This window comes from Zychaea mexicana, assembly GCF_025766255.1.
Source record: "Zychaea mexicana strain RSA 1403 chromosome Unknown BDB00scaffold_43, whole genome shotgun sequence".
Classification (NCBI taxonomy): Eukaryota; Fungi; Mucoromycota; class Mucoromycetes; order Mucorales; family Lichtheimiaceae; genus Zychaea; species Zychaea mexicana.
In genome coordinates, this window is record NW_026516706.1 from 224,780 (window position 1) to 240,504 (window position 15,725).

The 15,725-nt window shown below is 43.0% G+C and overlaps 7 protein-coding genes across 7 annotated transcripts; 4 read left to right on the forward strand and 3 right to left on the reverse strand.

Annotated features, from left to right (window-relative positions):
- Positions 1 to 369: 369 nt before the first annotated feature.
- BDB00DRAFT_418680 (uncharacterized protein) lies at positions 370 to 3,816 on the forward strand. Its single transcript, XM_053117310.1, has 4 exons — positions 370 to 1,371; positions 1,444 to 3,429; positions 3,563 to 3,651; positions 3,732 to 3,816. Exons 1-3 carry the CDS (start codon positions 436 to 438, stop codon positions 3,620 to 3,622), a joined length of 2,982 nt encoding a protein of 993 aa, XP_052979092.1. The 5' UTR covers positions 370 to 435; the 3' UTR covers positions 3,623 to 3,651; positions 3,732 to 3,816.
- A 546-nt stretch (positions 3,817 to 4,362) lies between these two features.
- BDB00DRAFT_788473 (flavoprotein-like protein) lies at positions 4,363 to 5,629 on the reverse strand (the record flags this gene model as incomplete). Its single annotated transcript, XM_053120806.1, has 3 exons — positions 4,363 to 5,140; positions 5,241 to 5,433; positions 5,548 to 5,629. The coding sequence occupies 3 exons, from the start codon at positions 5,627 to 5,629 to the stop codon at positions 4,363 to 4,365; spliced, it is 1,053 nt and encodes a 350-aa protein (XP_052979093.1).
- Positions 5,630 to 5,862: 233 nt separating this feature from the next.
- BDB00DRAFT_826585 (NAD(P)H:quinone oxidoreductase, type IV) lies at positions 5,863 to 7,272 on the forward strand. Its single transcript, XM_053123732.1, has 6 exons — positions 5,863 to 6,096; positions 6,182 to 6,305; positions 6,390 to 6,419; positions 6,514 to 6,530; positions 6,615 to 6,831; positions 6,917 to 7,272. The coding sequence occupies exons 1-6, from the start codon at positions 5,982 to 5,984 to the stop codon at positions 7,029 to 7,031; spliced, it is 618 nt and encodes a 205-aa protein (XP_052979094.1). The 5' UTR covers positions 5,863 to 5,981; the 3' UTR covers positions 7,032 to 7,272.
- Positions 7,273 to 8,226: 954 nt separating this feature from the next.
- Positions 8,227 to 9,653, forward strand: BDB00DRAFT_826589 (uncharacterized protein). The gene is made up of 3 exons (XM_053123733.1): positions 8,227 to 8,841; positions 8,925 to 9,041; positions 9,139 to 9,653. Exons 1-3 carry the CDS (start codon positions 8,287 to 8,289, stop codon positions 9,598 to 9,600), a joined length of 1,134 nt encoding a protein of 377 aa, XP_052979095.1. The 5' UTR covers positions 8,227 to 8,286; the 3' UTR covers positions 9,601 to 9,653.
- Positions 9,654 to 9,837: 184 nt separating this feature from the next.
- BDB00DRAFT_738024 (reactive oxygen species modulator 1) lies at positions 9,838 to 10,234 on the reverse strand (the record flags this gene model as incomplete). The annotated part of the gene is made up of 3 exons (XM_053118416.1): positions 9,838 to 9,863; positions 9,954 to 10,036; positions 10,137 to 10,234. Coding segments are annotated over 3 exons (207 nt in total), but the record flags the coding sequence as incomplete, so codon positions are not given.
- Positions 10,235 to 10,381: 147 nt separating this feature from the next.
- On the forward strand, positions 10,382 to 11,802 carry BDB00DRAFT_826591 (uncharacterized protein). The gene is made up of 6 exons (XM_053123734.1): positions 10,382 to 10,466; positions 10,531 to 10,568; positions 10,645 to 10,771; positions 10,849 to 10,926; positions 11,011 to 11,111; positions 11,177 to 11,802. Exons 1-6 carry the CDS (start codon positions 10,446 to 10,448, stop codon positions 11,511 to 11,513), a joined length of 702 nt encoding a protein of 233 aa, XP_052979097.1. The 5' UTR covers positions 10,382 to 10,445; the 3' UTR covers positions 11,514 to 11,802.
- Positions 11,803 to 12,680: 878 nt separating this feature from the next.
- Positions 12,681 to 13,845, reverse strand: BDB00DRAFT_826595 (uncharacterized protein). The gene has a single exon (XM_053123735.1). The coding sequence runs from the start codon at positions 13,789 to 13,791 to the stop codon at positions 12,862 to 12,864; it is 930 nt and encodes a 309-aa protein (XP_052979098.1). The 5' UTR covers positions 13,792 to 13,845; the 3' UTR covers positions 12,681 to 12,861.
- Positions 13,846 to 15,725: the final 1,880 nt, after the last annotated feature.

Genomic DNA, 15,725 nt, shown 5'->3' on the forward strand with positions numbered 1-15,725 from the left:
TATAACCAAGTTGGAGGCCCTTGAATAGAGCCGTAGCACCATTGCCATCATCCACTGTTTTTGCGTTTCTCAATTTCTGTGGTACAAATTACGGAAATGACGCACTGGCCATGAAATAATTTTGCAGCACAGATTACTTTTGCTTTCTTCTCTTTACGGTAGTACATGTAACGCCAATGCATCTCGCAGACGCAAAGCGATTTTATCAAAGTATCCCGAGATAAAATAATGCAAAAACTTGGAAAAAACATAAGACAGCTTGCGCAATTTGGAGGTGTGAGCCTAATTGGATGTGTATGCTATGAAAACCGCGGCGGTTGGACTAAAATATGATTCAAATTCAAGCCCGGCTGGGGTGCTGTGGTGCTACGCGTTTCCTCCTTATTCCCATTTTGCACCCATAAACACACTCGAGATTTATATTGCTCACACATAATGATCAACCTCAGCCTCTTCAACCAGCCACCTGGTGAATCATGGGCCGACATGATGGAGGAAGAGGACGAGGATGATGATAAAGTGAACAACTCGTCGCCCGGCCAAGGTGTAAATGACGAGATTGGTGAAAGCATCGGCGGCAGTACTACAACTGAAACCGAAAAGACTACAGATGCATCGTTGAACGAGCTCGTAGAAGATAAAAACTTCCAAGACGTTAAAGAGGAAAGCAAAATCATTACTGTTTCCAATGACAACAAAAAGGAGCAAGCTGACAGAAAGTCGCCAGAGCCTGTTCAAAAGGGAAAGGCAAATACTTCTGGCATCGTCTGGCGGTTACCCACTAAGGTGCAAAAAGAGCGGCAAGAGGAGTATATGCGACAACTCGTAGAGCGACGACAAAACAGTGAGAACTCGGATAATTGGCGAAGAAAAGACGACGGTCCATCGTCATGGCGCAGTAGCCGAGTATATAAACCACCAGAGAAGAACAACTCCCAACAGTGGCACACCTATTCTGAAGTTTTGCAACAGGAGTATGAAGAGGAACGCGAGGAAGCGAAACGTGAGTTTATTCGGCGATTTGGCAGTGCACCTGGTGAAGAACCCGAAGAATCATCACTGTCACAACCATCACCAGCGGTACGGCCAACACAGACGTCAATTAACATCACTGCGGACGGACCAAGCGACTGGGCGGATGATGTACCGACATCAGACGAGGAAGGAGAGGAAGATGACGATGTAGTAGAGGAACGGGTGGAAAGACCAATAATCGAAGAAGAGAAGGAGACTACGGAGCCCTCGCCAGAACCCGTCCAGACAGTTTCCATCCATAACGTATCGCTACCAGACGAATTCGAATCTGAGGAAACGCAAGAGGCCGCACCCGCAATAGCGTCAGTAGCAAGTCAAGATGAAACAACGCAGAAGGTAGACGGAAGGAGCACCCATATGGCGACATCAACGATTGAAGAGGCTTCTATCTCACCGCAACATCAACAGCAAAACCCGTTGGCTGATCTTAATGGCGAACAGATCAATCGCCCTTCAGCAGCTTCAACGTCGCCTACACAACAAGAGCCAGCATCTGGCGGCCCAAGCTTATGGACCGCTTTTGCAGAAAAAGAATCTACTAATTCTCCATCCCCTTCATGTCCTACAGTGTCGACGTTAACGCTTACGCCGGAAAAACAGACGATCGAACCCTCACAAGATGAAAAGACAGGCATTAGCCCAACCATTGCTGTGCAAGAGGATCGAACAGCCAGTCCTACAGTGTCGATGTTAACGCTTACGCCGGAAAAACAGACGATCGAACCCTCACAAGATGAGAAGACAGGCATTAGTCCAACCATTGTGATGCAAGAGGATCGAACAGCCAACTGGATCGCGTTTGCCGAGCAATCCTCCTGCAAGCCATTATCATCGACACAGAGATCGAATGAAACCTCCGAACGCAGTTGGTCCAGCAGTACTCATACGAGTCCGGTACAGCAACACGAACAGCATCAGCACCATGCACAGCAACAGAATTTTGAACAGCCACGTCGAACGCAAATCGACCAAACCAAGTCCCACCCGACTAGAGAAACACTAGCAAAATCACCGCGCGTGATGATACTGAATCATTTGTTTAAAGACAACAAACAAAAAGCACTAGATTTACCGCCGTCGACCACGGATTCGAGCCCACATTTAGCGCCAACAGTGACTATCTCCCCAGAGCAACCTCGGGAAGAAACTTCTACATCAGTCAATGGCGCGCAACGATGGAGCGATTTTGCCGATCAGCAAAAGAAAACAAGGACACCAGCAGCCTCAAGCATGACAAAAAAAGATGACGATAAGGACGTGGATAGCCATAGTAGTCCACGAAGTGAAGCCTTTGAAGATGATAGCTGGCGGGCAGCTGCGACATGGGATACCCCAGCTGCTAGAACTAGTGTCAATGGAGATGACGCTTGCAGCCATACCAGCAGTAACAATGATACCAAACAACTTGTGGTGAATGACAATGGCTGGCGTACCAATGCTAACGAAGACGCAAGAAGTCATAACAGTCGAAAAAGTGATACCAAGGCGTCCGTGGGGAGCGACACAGGACGTGCATCGGCTGCATGGATTGCTGCAAGTGCTCATAGAGACGACGACGATGCTCGAAGCCATTCCAGTCGAAAGAGCAATACCAAGCAGGCAGTGGACGGGAATAATAGTTGGCGCGCTGGTGCAACCTGGAATCCAATTACTGTTAATGCTGATGAAGAATCAAGGAGCCACAGTAGTCGAAAGAGCGACGTGAAGTCATCGACGGAAAGTGATACGGGACGTGCATCAGCTGCGTGGATTGCTGTCGCTGTTTCTAAGGACGATGATACTCGAAGCAATTCCAGTCCTAAAGTTGATGCCAAACAACTTGTGGTGAATGACAATAGCTGGTGTGCTAGTGCTGACGAAGACGCAAGAAGTCATAGCAGTCGAAGAAGTGATATCAAGGCGTCCGTGGGGAGCGACACAGGACGTGCATCGGCTGCGTGGATCGCTGCAGGTGCCTCCAAAGCCGATGGCGCTCGAAGCCATTCTAGTCAAAGGAGCAATACTACAAAGGCTGAGGAAGATAATAGCTGGCGTGCTGATGCGAAGACCGATATAATACAACCGGTGGAAAGCGACATAGGACGGGCGGTAGCTGCTTGGGTTACTACAACAGTTGCCAATGACGATGACACTCAAAGTCATTCTAGCCATCAGAGGAGCGATACCAAGCAGGTGGTAGATGATGATGATAGCTGGCGCGCTGGTTTAACGTGGAATACAACTACTGCCAATGCCGATGAAGATGCAAGGAGTCACAGCAGTCAAAAGAGCAACGTCAAGTCATCGATAAGGAGTGACACAGAACAAGCATCAGCAGCGTGGATTGCTGCAGGTGTTTCTAAAGGCGACGATACTGCAAGTCATTCTAGCCAAAGGAACGATACAAAGCAGACGGTGAAGGATGACAGTAGTTGGCGAGCTGCCGCTACAGTTAATACTGCTGCTAATGTTGATGACAATAGGAGCCACAGCAGCTGGAAAAGTGATACGAAGCAACAGGTGGGAAATACCAACGGACAAGCATCAGCTGCATGGATCAGAGCAGGCAGTAATGACGGCAACGGAAGAAACCATAGCAATGTATTAAGCAGTGCCAGACAACGGCGTATATGACATGTATGTGATCCTAAAAAATATAAAAATATAAAAGAAAGGTTAGATAAATAAATTAATCAAAGCAATTTTGAGTGTAACAGTGTCGATGCATATATTAGTAACAACTTGGTGCACCAATGGAATCAAGGTAAATATCAGCAACGACTGTAAGGTACGACTTAACGACCAACTCAACCACTAGATATCAATGATTCATCTTCCAATTTAGCCCACAAAGCCGATTGTAAAACCACTAAGTTGAAAAGACAGACAGTTGTGAGACTGGCAGACATATTCTTCGAACAATGATGAACGACGACGAGCACAACATCTCAGTGATAATTAACGACCCTGATCTAAAAACCGGCGAATTTAGTCCTGAACAACTCAGTTACTTTTCACAAAGACAAACGTTGGATTTTCTTCAAGGGGACCTCAGCCTTCATTCTACCTTTCTACCCAGTAACTTCGAATCCAAGCAACTTGTGTTTCTGTTTTCTGGTCATTTTTCGCAAGCTAAAAACTTGGAGCTATAACAGTTTTCTTAGAATATACCATTGTATCAACAAAAGTTACAAAAAAAAAAAACCGAGTTCCGGGTTAAAATTTCCCGCGCTATTTTATGAGTATGATAATGATTATGGAGTAGCTACTAGAAGGATTAGATGCAATGTTGAAAAAGATATGTATTAAAGGGGTGTAAAAGAGAGGATTAGTGTAGAAGCATATTTTCTACTCGCTGCTGCAACATAGCCACGACATAAGCTTCTTCTTCTTGGGCTTTTCTCCTTGCTGTCGGGATGGTTGCTGCTGCTGTTGAGACGTTGACTGCGTCTGTTGTTGCTCCTGCTTTGGTGCAGCGGATCCATTCGCAGTGGCTGATGATGTTCCTTTCTGTGCAGCGGATTCAGTTGCAGCTGTACCAGCAGTGTCCGACGCTCCTTTGCTTGCCGCTGCTGCTGCGCCAGCGCCCGCGCCAGCGCCGGCTGCAACAGCAGCAGCACCTACGGCACCAGGAGTGGCAGCATCATCGTGGTTTTGCTGGGTTGTCTGGCCTTCAGGGTTGGTCGTGGTGATGGCAGGTGTTTCCTTGCTATTTGTATTATGCGATGCAGCCTTGAGAGAACGTATCGAGGCGTCCGAGTCAGCACCTGTGGTCGTTGACAGCTTCTTTTTTCCCTTGTGGTAAGTGTTCACGATACCCGCAAAATTCTCGGCCTGGTTCTTTGCGATTGTCAACTCCGTCTCACTAGGCTGACGCGACCCGTCACCATTCGTGATCGTGCCCGAGCCGTACGCTGAACCACCAATCACCTCGTCGTTATTAAACATACTCGCGTTTGCGAATCCAAATGGGACGTAGATAAGACCGTGGTGTGCAAAGTATGTTACTGCGTTCAGTGCAGTGGTTTCTTGGCCACCGTGTTGCGATGCGGTTGAGAAGAATGTGGCCACAAACTTGCCAGCGAGGGAGCCTTTAGCCCACAATTGACCGGTTGCATCCAAAAGACTACCATCATAATCATTGGTGCGGTTGTCGACCCAGTTAGTAAAGCTCTATGTACGTATCATTGATGTAACCAAAGCAAAAACCGGCCCGATAGACTTACGCTTTCATTTGAGCAGGAAAAATGCCGAATCTTGTGGGAATTCCAAAAATAAGACCATCCGCCTCTGCGAGCTGACTGGCTTCGATGTTTGGCAAATCCGGCTTGGCAGGAGCGTGCATCTTCTCAAGCACTTGGTCAGATAACGTTTCTTGAACTTGGAAGATCTTTGCATCGATGCCATTTGCGTCAAGCCCTATTTAGCACATATATGAGCATACACAACGTTGTCAATTGACATCTCACGTTGAGCGCGTAAACCGAATCAGGTGAGGCGAAGAGGCTACAAAAAAAAGCGTGTGGCGCTAACCTTCCTTGATGGCGAGTGACAGTTTATAGATGTGATGATACAACGAATAGATCACAATATATACTTTTGGTTTGTCGGCCATTCTGCTGGTCCTGGTGCTGCGTATTCCACTAGTGTCGGTAGTGATCTTTTGTTGTTGTTGTTGCTGTTGAATAGGCAACTGCTCAAAGCGAGGCAAAGAAGGGAAAAGGGAAGAGCGGGAAAATTGAAAAGAAATAAAAAGAAAGTGCAAGTGTTTGCGCACGTCCCAAATAGGCTATTCGAAAAGAGAAATTCACCGAAACCCATGCGTGTTTTTTCTTGCTTTGGGATATATTCTCACTGTTTGCATGCTGTATAAATAATCGTTTTATTTTCCTCCAGAACGCACGCTTTTATTTCCCTTTCTTCTTTCTCAGACAACTACTTCAAACCAACTCCAATTAATATAAGCTATGGCCGGAACAGTTTACATTGTCATCTACACACTCTATCATCACATCTACAAGCTGGCTCTGGAAGTCCAGAAGGGCTTGGAAGCTAACGGTGTCAAAACCAAGATCTTTCAAGGCATCTTTTTCTTTTTCTCTTGACAGAATGCTGTGCACTTTAGATATGCGACATACTAACCCAGCTCGTGCCAAAAACAATACAGTTCCCGAGACTCTGACTGACGAGATTCTCGAAAAGATGCACGCTCCTCCTAAGCCTGATTTGCCTGTCATTTCCGTCGAGGAACTCACCGAACCTGATGGTATCATCTTTGGTATTCCTACAAGGTATGTGTAAATAGCCCTTAAAATGACAACCCTGTTATCACGAAACGTTTTTGCTCAAGAGAAAAATGCGCGTATTTTACGTAGATTCGGTACCATGCCCGCACAAATGAAAGCGTAAGTACTTCTTCTTGGACTGTTGAAGCGTGTTTTCATGTTAGGCACACTTTCAATACTAAAAGCTAAAACCGTTTTACCACGTCAACTCTAGTTTGCTCGATGCTACAGGTATGATGGGGTGGTGGTCTAGTAGTAGTAAATAACAGAGTCCTTGAATGTATTCTCACGGGTTTGTCTGTTTGTTTGCTCCAGGCAAACTCTGGGCTACTGGTGCGTTATCCGGCAAGTTTGCTGGCACTTTCTTCTGCACTGCATCGCAGCACGGTGGTCAAGAAACCACAGCCTTGACTACTGTCACCTACTTTGCCCATCACGGTATGATCTATGTGCCCTTCGGCTTTGCCCACACCGCCCTTTTCGATAACAGTGAGGTTATTGGTGGTTCCGCTTACGGATGCGGCACTGTGTCGTAAGTCTTTTTTTTCCGATATCTATATATTTCCTTTATAGGTTGCTTCTCGCGTTATTGTCTAAATTTGGCTTGGTTTTATTAGAAATGGTGATGGTTCGCGTCAACCTACAGAGAAGGAGCTGGCTATTGCCAAAACACAAGGCGAGAATTTTGCCAAGGTTGTGTCTACCTACAAGCTTGGTAGTAGCAGCAACTGATGATTACATAAGTGGACAATACATGCGATTGATTTTGAACTGGCTCTTCGGCTTCCCAGAAAGAACATATTAGCAGTTTAATATACAAAGTTTTATAATCAAAGATCGAAGAAAGCCTGGTTCTAAGTGTCGTGTATGATATTGTAATATAAACTTTGAAACATATAAACAAGCTCCCTTTACAAAGTTTCATTGGTTCTTTTCCTCACTCTTTTCTTTCCTCTTTTCGACCATGCACGACACATCATAAAGATCTGAGGTTGCTCTTTGTAATTGGGGATACAATGATCTTGATTTTAGTGGTTCTTGAGGTTACAAGCCTGCCTTCAGTTGCCTGCGGCAGACGAGATACTTCTTCAACAGCATGGCGTTTTTTTTAAATCGTCCTGACGCTGTACAGTTCACCGGTATGGCCTATTTATGGTCTATCTACTTCATTTTTTGATACCACCGACGTTTTTCAAATAAAGATATCTGGACAGACAAGACGGCTTGTGTTTGTGGTCCCTTAGGCAAAGCCGTTTAGAATTGCTACAAAATAATCATTGGGCTTTGCTTGTCCAACAAACAAACCGTCTCTTCGTTTGCGAACACTCCCTTTCTCTAGCAATGTGTATGACTCTACTACATTAAGCCCCTCGACGATATCTTGATCTGCGTCCTTACTCAATGCTCTGTTTTTCGTTAAATGATCCTCTATTATATGTTATGAGCCAGTACATAATGGCATACTAATCGTCCTCCATGTTGCTTCTTGCCTACATGTACTGTACACCCTATATGTACACTCTTGGCTTACCGTCTGACTGAAAGACGCGATTTTTATGTAGAACGGTATAATGCTCTGAGCATCGTAGCTACATACTCTTGTACAGTATTGTCAAATGCACAATATAATCTACTGTGAGACTTTCTCTTCTTAATGAGTTTTGTTCAATGTATTATCTGTACAGACAACCTTTTTAAGCGGTAACGGAGGTAATCTATTTATCGAGCAGGTTCCGACGGCTGAATATCACGTAAAATGATTCTGCACGGTATATGATACGCCGGCTCCGTCTCGCAATATGATATGATCAAGAACTTAAGCATAATATTAATAAGGGTGAGTACCCTCAGAAAGTCAAACAAGTTGGAGTTTGCGCTCAGCTATACAAAACGGTGTCTCAGGAGCGGTGATTTGCCCAAGAATAACCTGGAGTTTACAAGTTGTATGCACTTTTAATTCATTTACACACCCCTCAACCCTTTCACAATGAACAGTACACTAAGCCAATCTTTGCAACAAAAACGACAAAATCCACATGCCTCGGAAACTATGTACACTGCTCAATCGGCTAACAACACGAAAAACGCTTCTGCAGATACTACTGATAGAAACAACAACAACAACGATCAACAGGACGAACAAGACAGCAGCGGGGACGAATTTCTAGAGATTACCGAAGAAGAGATCGAAACGTGGTCTAGTGTTGAACGTAAACGATTCAATTTTAAAACATGTGCTTCGCGCGATGAACATTTACTTCGCCAAGCATTAGATGTTAAGCCATTTAACGGCGCAACGAAAAAGGAACGGTTCGATCGGTGGCAAGAAGTTGCAGTGGCGTGCGATGAGATCATCAAGAGTTTGCCAGAGAATGCAAGCGGCCAACTTAATTTCTTTCTTGGCAAACACGCAAAACGACGGTTTAAAGTTCTCATGGAGGCGCACTATGGATTGATAAACAATAACAAGAATCCTATGTTTTTTGGTATCTATGGTGAATACGGCAATATTCAAGCACTGATTGAACGCGCATATGAACTGGTATTTTGAGAATAAGAGGGATGTCAATTATCTGATAATAGCTACTACGACAATGCTGATACTATTGCTTCTTTTATCGTTAGTACCTTCTTGCTGGCTACAAATCTGGGCAAAGTACCGGTTTTTCCAAGAAGAAGCGGCGACTCTTGAGTGGATCGATACAGAATGCTAAGCGTCTACGACCGGAAGATGATGACGATGTAAGAGAGCTTTGATGCTGATGTTAATTTGGATTTATATAAAAGAATCGTGGTCGAGGCAATAAGAAAACTTAGCAGTTTCTATGGATGATATCAGAATCCCTCTGAAGTCGCATCGGCCATTCAACAAATACAAGAATATCTGAATACACATCATGCCAGCAAAGTTGAAGATACCAAGCAGGAGCAACTCCAGATGATACGGGAAGCACTATCGCGGATGGAAAAGGTACACAGGAAGCTTCTGGCTACTTTGGATCGGCAAGGGGACAGCATCCGCACATTGATAAAAACGCACAAATCAGAGGTTGAGGAAATCACGCAAGAAAGCCAGAAGAAGATGCGTGATATGGAGCACGACATGGAGCAACTGTTAAAAAAATACGACGAGGCAGAAAAACAAAAACAGAAAGAATGGAACACCATGTGCGAGCGATGGATGACGCAGCAACGCGAGATGCTTACGTTGCAAAAAGATATAATTGTCATGCAGAGCAAAACGGAAGGCGCGCGTATGGACTTGGTCAGAGAACTGATTGAAGAAATGAAGCAACCATAGTATAGTATTACCCCCGTCGCCAAAAATACCAACGCAATTATCTTTCATTTACCATAGCTTATCATGCTTTTGTTTATTCTACTTAAAGTGGGTGGAATTATATGTACATACGATACAATCGCGAAATTATTATCAATATTGCTTTTCAGATTCAAATTGGCGTTGTTGTTGGCGAGCGTTGCTGATCTGGATGGGAAGAGGTTTTTGATTCCACTGAATACCGGCGGGCATCTTGCCTTCTGAACGGATGACGGATCCAATAGCTAAAAATACGATTGATTGTGTTATTGTTAAGCCTATAAGCGTGTATCTGGCCTACTATTCCTTCTCTCTCGCTTCTCTTCTTAGCTTACACATAAAAAATCCGAACGAGGCGGCAGAACCAAGCATGTACTGGCTCAGCAATGAGATAGGACCCTTGGAACCACTACCAAATCTATTCATGGCGGAACGACCAGGGGTGAAGTTCGCGATTATGCGTAAGCGTGAGCATTCATTCGCGTGAGCAACATTCAATGCAGAGTCAATTTTCTTACCGAATAATGTTGATAGTGCCAAAAACAAAACCAACACAAAGACCGACAGTACCACCCATCATGGCACCCATTTTCATTTTGTCTGTTGTCGAGGGCTCCATTAGGTTAAATTTAACTCTTGAAGGGAAAAAGTGAGAAAGGCCAAAAAGAGCTGTCGCCGCTGGCTGCTGGCACCCAGCCACCTACACAATAGATGACTAGCACTTTGTCGTTACACAAGCGCATAGTTGGGAGAACCTCATGTCCGAAAATAGGACCTCTGTGCTCTCCTCCCCTTTCGCACTCTAGACATTTCGCCTTAACCAGATCATGACAAGCAGCAACACCAAGGTAACCACCATAGTAACAGCTATGCGTAAATCCCACTTATTTTGCTAACGACATTTTTTAATAGCGGCTATATATAGGAAATCTCGATTCAACAGTAGACGAGTAAGTTTTTAAAGGCGATCGAAATGGAACAGTATCTTCTCAATCGCATAATGGGCTAATCAGAGCAATTTGAAAGATATGCTGTTGTCAAATTATTCGAGCCTCATGGCAAAATTACGTTTTTAGATTATATGTTTCATTGGAATGGGCCGAAAAAGGGTCAACCGCGCGGCTACTGCTTCTTAGAGTACGAGAAAAAAGAGGTTCGTTCCACCAGCAAGCATGAATCATAGACAGCAGTCGCAGCGAGTAACTGAACGTTAATCAAAATAACTACTAGGCTGCACTCAACGCTATTAGCGCATTACATGGCCGCATTGTTAAGGGTCGTCCTCTAGTAGTATCATTCGCACACATGGTGGGTTTAAATTTAAATGTTTCGAAATTCAACACGCACGAATCTAAGCGTGATTGCTAACATTGACATATTTGATGCATTAAGAATACCGAACAAGAAGATCGGCGTGGTCAGACCTCTTCTGGTGCCCAAAATAGACCTAATGCATTTACAATATTACGAACACAGCGGATGGCAAATGCTAGGTAAATGTCAAAGAGGAATCGAATACAACACTATGCATGATTATTGATGATTAGCATCCCATTAGTACCGATGCGAGAATACAAGCAATTGAACGTAAGCTGGCAACGTTACAGAGTAAATCATCTACTCCTGCAAATGCCGATCACGGAGCCGCTACCGAACAATTTGTCTCCAAATCATCTTTATCACCAACACCGTCTTCAGCAACAATGAAATCACCATCCTTGTCAACAGCTGTGTCATCTTCTTCCTCCCATCCGCATCATCAGCATCCAAGATTAATACGTTCTGCAACATCAGGCGAAACGAATAAGTATCCGAGTAAATCTACGACGAAAGACTCATCACCTTCATCATCAACTTCTTTCTCTTCTGCATCACGACGTTACAAACCATACTAGCTCATTAATACACGACTAGCATCATATATCCACTCGCTGTTCCTTCCTTCTTCTCTTGTTTCTCATTTTGTATTTACCGCACTACTTTCATTTTGCATGTATAAAGAAACATACCTTAAGCACCTTTTTTTAGTTTAAATCATACAATATTGTTCTTCACAATAGTACGCTTTAATTGTGTGTAAAGTAAATATGACGGCTAACATAAAGTGTACTTTTGTACCAACATGATGTTCACGGTTCTGCTCCCGAGACTTACGTACCGTTCTTTATGTGTTCTTCTAAGCAGCTGTCTTTCTTGATGTGCTTCTTGTCATGTCCTTGCTATGTATGTATATCAAGTTTTTATTGTATCTGTCTACGCTTTTTACTATGCCGTATGTATACCGGCGTACAGTATCTCATTTAGAAGAAATAAAGTGACATGTTTGCCTTTATCAAGTGGCCTTTATCAAGCCATCGCTTTTGGTCCTAATAGAAATCTAAAGTATCTTGAATCAACCAAACAGAAGCCTTTTACTCTCTACTGTAGTAGTAACAGCAGTTCTTAGCAAAGTAAAAACTCTCTATGAGGGTTTTTCCTTATTACAGTTTATTTAAAGTAGTCGAGCACTATATTGATATTCGATATACAGGGTGTAAAGCTGATTTTGCAGTAAATTATATATAGCGATGAAAGATACGAGACTCTTGAAATAATAGTCATAACGTGGGCTATGTAGTATATAGGGCTTTTTACTAAGTGATGTGATAAAACATGCACTTGTTTTGCATAATTTATTACTGAGAAGCTGTTCTTCTTCAAAGTTCTTCCTTTCTATGTGTGATCACGTTTTTGGGGACGCCGAAATCTGCCTTCCCATTTTGCGGCCTGGAGCTTTTCATGTGAGATGCTAATAATGATCCAAATAAAAACACTAACGCTATTGACAGACTCTTGCTTCTCTGAAAAACGGGACGCTTTTGGTACTTTAGTATCAATACCAGAAGAGTCAGTAAACACAGATGTAGCTTTATGCACCAATAACCGTCTACATACCAAATGTAGTTTCTACCAAATCTTCTGTGTTTAGGTAATGTATAACCTTTCATCTTTATACATAATATGATATAGTAAAGATTTGTTCATTAACAGAATAATTTCATGAGATAAAAGGCATACTAAAACGTAGTACATGTTAAGAGAAATATATTGATATAAGCAAGAAGTACAAATGGATTAGCACTATAGTAATGTGTAAATGCAGCAATAGTAATTTATACGGAAGTACAAGTAGAAGAGAAGAATAGGTGGTGATAATAACTTTCTAAACGGTTATGCAATAGTACGTAGTAGGATAGTATGTAACTAGGCATTGACCTCCGTCTTGTCAGCTGCTGCGTCAGACGATGGGCTTGCATGTTGCTGAGCAGGTGTAGTCGCAGATGGCGATGTGGTTTGCTCTGTGGTGACTGGGAGAACAGGCTTACTGCTACCTTCGGAAACTGTCCATGTATGGCCAACAGTAATCACAATACCAAGGGCAAAGAGACCGAAAAGCTGAGCCAAAACAAAATTTACCGCTTCGATACTGACGGCAGCGGATTCATCGCCTGCACTTGACGTTGCCACTGTTCGACCAACAACAATGAGAAAAACCAAAAAGACATATCCGGCAAACGTGTACAGGAAAGGACGAACATAGGCATAGGATTCCCACATCTGATGAATGAAAAAGGCCCAGAAAGCCCATAGACCGTAGTTGACAAACTGAGCAGTATGGTAGGCATTCAGAGCTTGTCGATACGTGCTATAGCTTATTGATCCCCTGTTCACGATAGAACCAGCAGTGCCTGCAAATCCGACCGCTGCAACGATGATGATAAACGCCCAAAGATAGCCAAGAAAGGTACTGATAAGTTTGGTGTTAGCGAAGCCCCAAAGCACCTTGCGACCCTCGCCTGCAGGAAGAGCAGCTTGAAATGTGTAAAACACAATGATCCATGCAATAGGTGGGAAGATGGATCCAAAAAAGTATGCCGCCATGGCCGGAGGAAACATTCCTTCGAGTTCTCCCATAGATTGATTGAGACTTCCGGTAATCGCAGCCTGCAGCAGATACGTGAAGGCTCCCAAACATGCGAGAATGTATAAAGGCAGGGGTTTACGATGGCGAACTCCCTGCACTACACCCGCAATAAGCGTCACCGCACTAAGTGCAATCATTGCTTGACCTGTTTTGACGTGCAGGTCATACGAGTCTGTATATCCGACGAAAAGGCCACCGAAAGAGCTCATGATTTGATAAAAGAGAGAAATAAGGGATGGAGAAGGAGAAAGAGAAGATTAACGAACACTTATGAACAAGAGCGCATTATAAATGCTCTTTCAAATCGTGTTGATTTATGTTATTCACTGTGTAACTGGCAGTACTGCGTATGGTAATCCATGATAGTGGCGCTGCTCTTAGTTCTGGGTGTTCATACAAAGAAAATCAGTTCTGGGTGCTACACACTTTCGCTATGCGAGAGGGCTATTTCCACTAGTCATTTGAAGGTTGATAATTTTTATGATACATAAGTTCCCAAAACATTAGTAGGACCATATTATTACATGAAAGGGCTTCTTCAAACTATCATTCAACTCATCAAAAGTCGTACTACTTGCCTATTTAGTCTATTGTCGACTGACACATGTTGCTGGTGGGTGCCGCCGCAGCCCTCCTACCAACCTACTGCACGTTATAGGAATTTTTAATTCACAGTACTATAGCCCGTCGATTTACGTACTCTCGGCCTTTCTCAACCTTAACTTTTCTCTTTAAAAAGATAAGGTTTGACGTTGATGTTGACCGTGTATAAATGCTGTTAAACCCCATCCCAAATCTAAACGACCAGGGGCGATGAGATTGTGTGTCGCACGCCTTTTCAGATGATGGATCTGTTGATCTGTTGTCGCAAAGTATAATATATATTGTGTGACAAAACATAAGCTATTACTATTTACTGTGCGCGTGAGCACCACTCTATCAGACTGACAGTGCAAAAATATGGTCTGTACCACCAAGTTTCATAAAGTTCACAAATGGTCAATATTTCGTGCAGAATCAAGAACGAATGGTTATAAATTCATGGCCGCTGCTATTGTTGTTTCGTCACTACTATTATATTCTGCTATCTTTATGTAATGCATTCTGTACATATACTTATAGGGAGCTAGAGCTGGTAGCTCAACCTGTTACCTATTCATATAGACGATACAAGGCAGGGAAGCACCCTGGTGCTGATAATCTATTAAAGAACTATACTGTATATATGGCTGTACTAACCAGTACTCTGGGTTTGTGACAATCTGGTAGTAAAATAGCATTGCTGCATTGGATTTAGATAGTAGTACTGTATCCCATAACTTGCTCGTTGTAATATCATCTGAAGTGACTACGGAACAACAGCCCTTACTTGCTATTTCAGCATTGGCGTGTCTCACAGCAGCTTTGTATCTTCCCAAAACCTCATTTAACGTATGTACATTAATGCTTAAGTATAACGAGACTATATATATATATATATATATCTATATATATGTATATCAAGCTGCGTGGTATAAAGCCATTTTTTATTTTAATAATTTAAAGGTATAATACGAATACAGCTTTGCTTTGTATGCTATAGTGAAGATAACCATAGTACTTCCTATGTACATATAATCAGTCAGCACTATCGCTTGCGGACTGGGCTTTAGGCCTTCATTCGTTTGGATCCTTTTCAAAAAGATATCTTCAAGACAGTCGCTAACAATAAGTATATCGGTTTGGTAAACATGGAAGACGTTATATGAGCATATTGTTTCAACAAGGTGAGCGGCAGAGGGTCCCGTAATAGCTTACAAGCTTAGACTTTAATATCCAAGCTCGTTGGCAAGTACTGTATCATCATAGTTAACAGATACAAATCAGCACAGCATAATAATCTGTTGGTACTAGTCGTCTTGCTCAAGCTTTCTAAATGTAAGCAGCCAAGCTGACAACAAATAAAATGCTAGCTTTCAAACCATCAGAATCGTACAAAGGTCTAATTTCAACTGTTAATATACAGTAAATAATTTAAATCTGATAAAGGGCTGTGTCCTGACGGTAGTATAATGGCATCGTCAGTCTCGCATTAATAGTACGTACATATAGTACGTGCATATCTTGAAGCCGTTGATTTTACTTGTCATGATGTCTTTTATAC

Excerpts from the sequence above, each read along its gene's own strand:
- BDB00DRAFT_418680 (XM_053117310.1), top strand. The coding sequence starts at position 436 with ATGATCAACCTCAGCCTCTTCAACCAGCCACCTGGTGAATCATGGGCC. Across the intron at positions 1,372-1,443 it reads AAGATGAAACAACGCAGAAG|CAAAACCCGTTGGCTGATCT; the intron begins GTAGACGGAAGG and ends CAACATCAACAG. Across the intron at positions 3,430-3,562 it reads GGAACGATACAAAGCAGACG|CTGCATGGATCAGAGCAGGC; the intron begins GTGAAGGATGAC and ends GACAAGCATCAG.
- BDB00DRAFT_826585 (XM_053123732.1), top strand. The coding sequence starts at position 5,982 with ATGGCCGGAACAGTTTACATTGTCATCTACACACTCTATCATCACATC. Across the intron at positions 6,097-6,181 it reads CAAAACCAAGATCTTTCAAG|TTCCCGAGACTCTGACTGAC; the intron begins GCATCTTTTTCT and ends AAAACAATACAG. Across the intron at positions 6,306-6,389 it reads ATCTTTGGTATTCCTACAAG|ATTCGGTACCATGCCCGCAC; the intron begins GTATGTGTAAAT and ends TATTTTACGTAG.
- BDB00DRAFT_826595 (XM_053123735.1), bottom strand. The coding sequence starts at position 13,791 with ATGAGCTCTTTCGGTGGCCTTTTCGTCGGATATACAGACTCGTATGAC.
- BDB00DRAFT_826591 (XM_053123734.1), top strand. The coding sequence starts at position 10,446 with ATGACAAGCAGCAACACCAAG. Across the intron at positions 10,569-10,644 it reads CTCGATTCAACAGTAGACGA|ATATGCTGTTGTCAAATTAT; the intron begins GTAAGTTTTTAA and ends GCAATTTGAAAG. Across the intron at positions 10,927-11,010 it reads TAGTATCATTCGCACACATG|AATACCGAACAAGAAGATCG; the intron begins GTGGGTTTAAAT and ends TGATGCATTAAG.
- BDB00DRAFT_826589 (XM_053123733.1), top strand. The coding sequence starts at position 8,287 with ATGAACAGTACACTAAGCCAATCTTTGCAACAAAAACGACAAAATCCA. Across the intron at positions 8,842-8,924 it reads TTGAACGCGCATATGAACTG|TACCTTCTTGCTGGCTACAA; the intron begins GTATTTTGAGAA and ends TTTTATCGTTAG. Across the intron at positions 9,042-9,138 it reads GACCGGAAGATGATGACGAT|AATCCCTCTGAAGTCGCATC; the intron begins GTAAGAGAGCTT and ends GGATGATATCAG.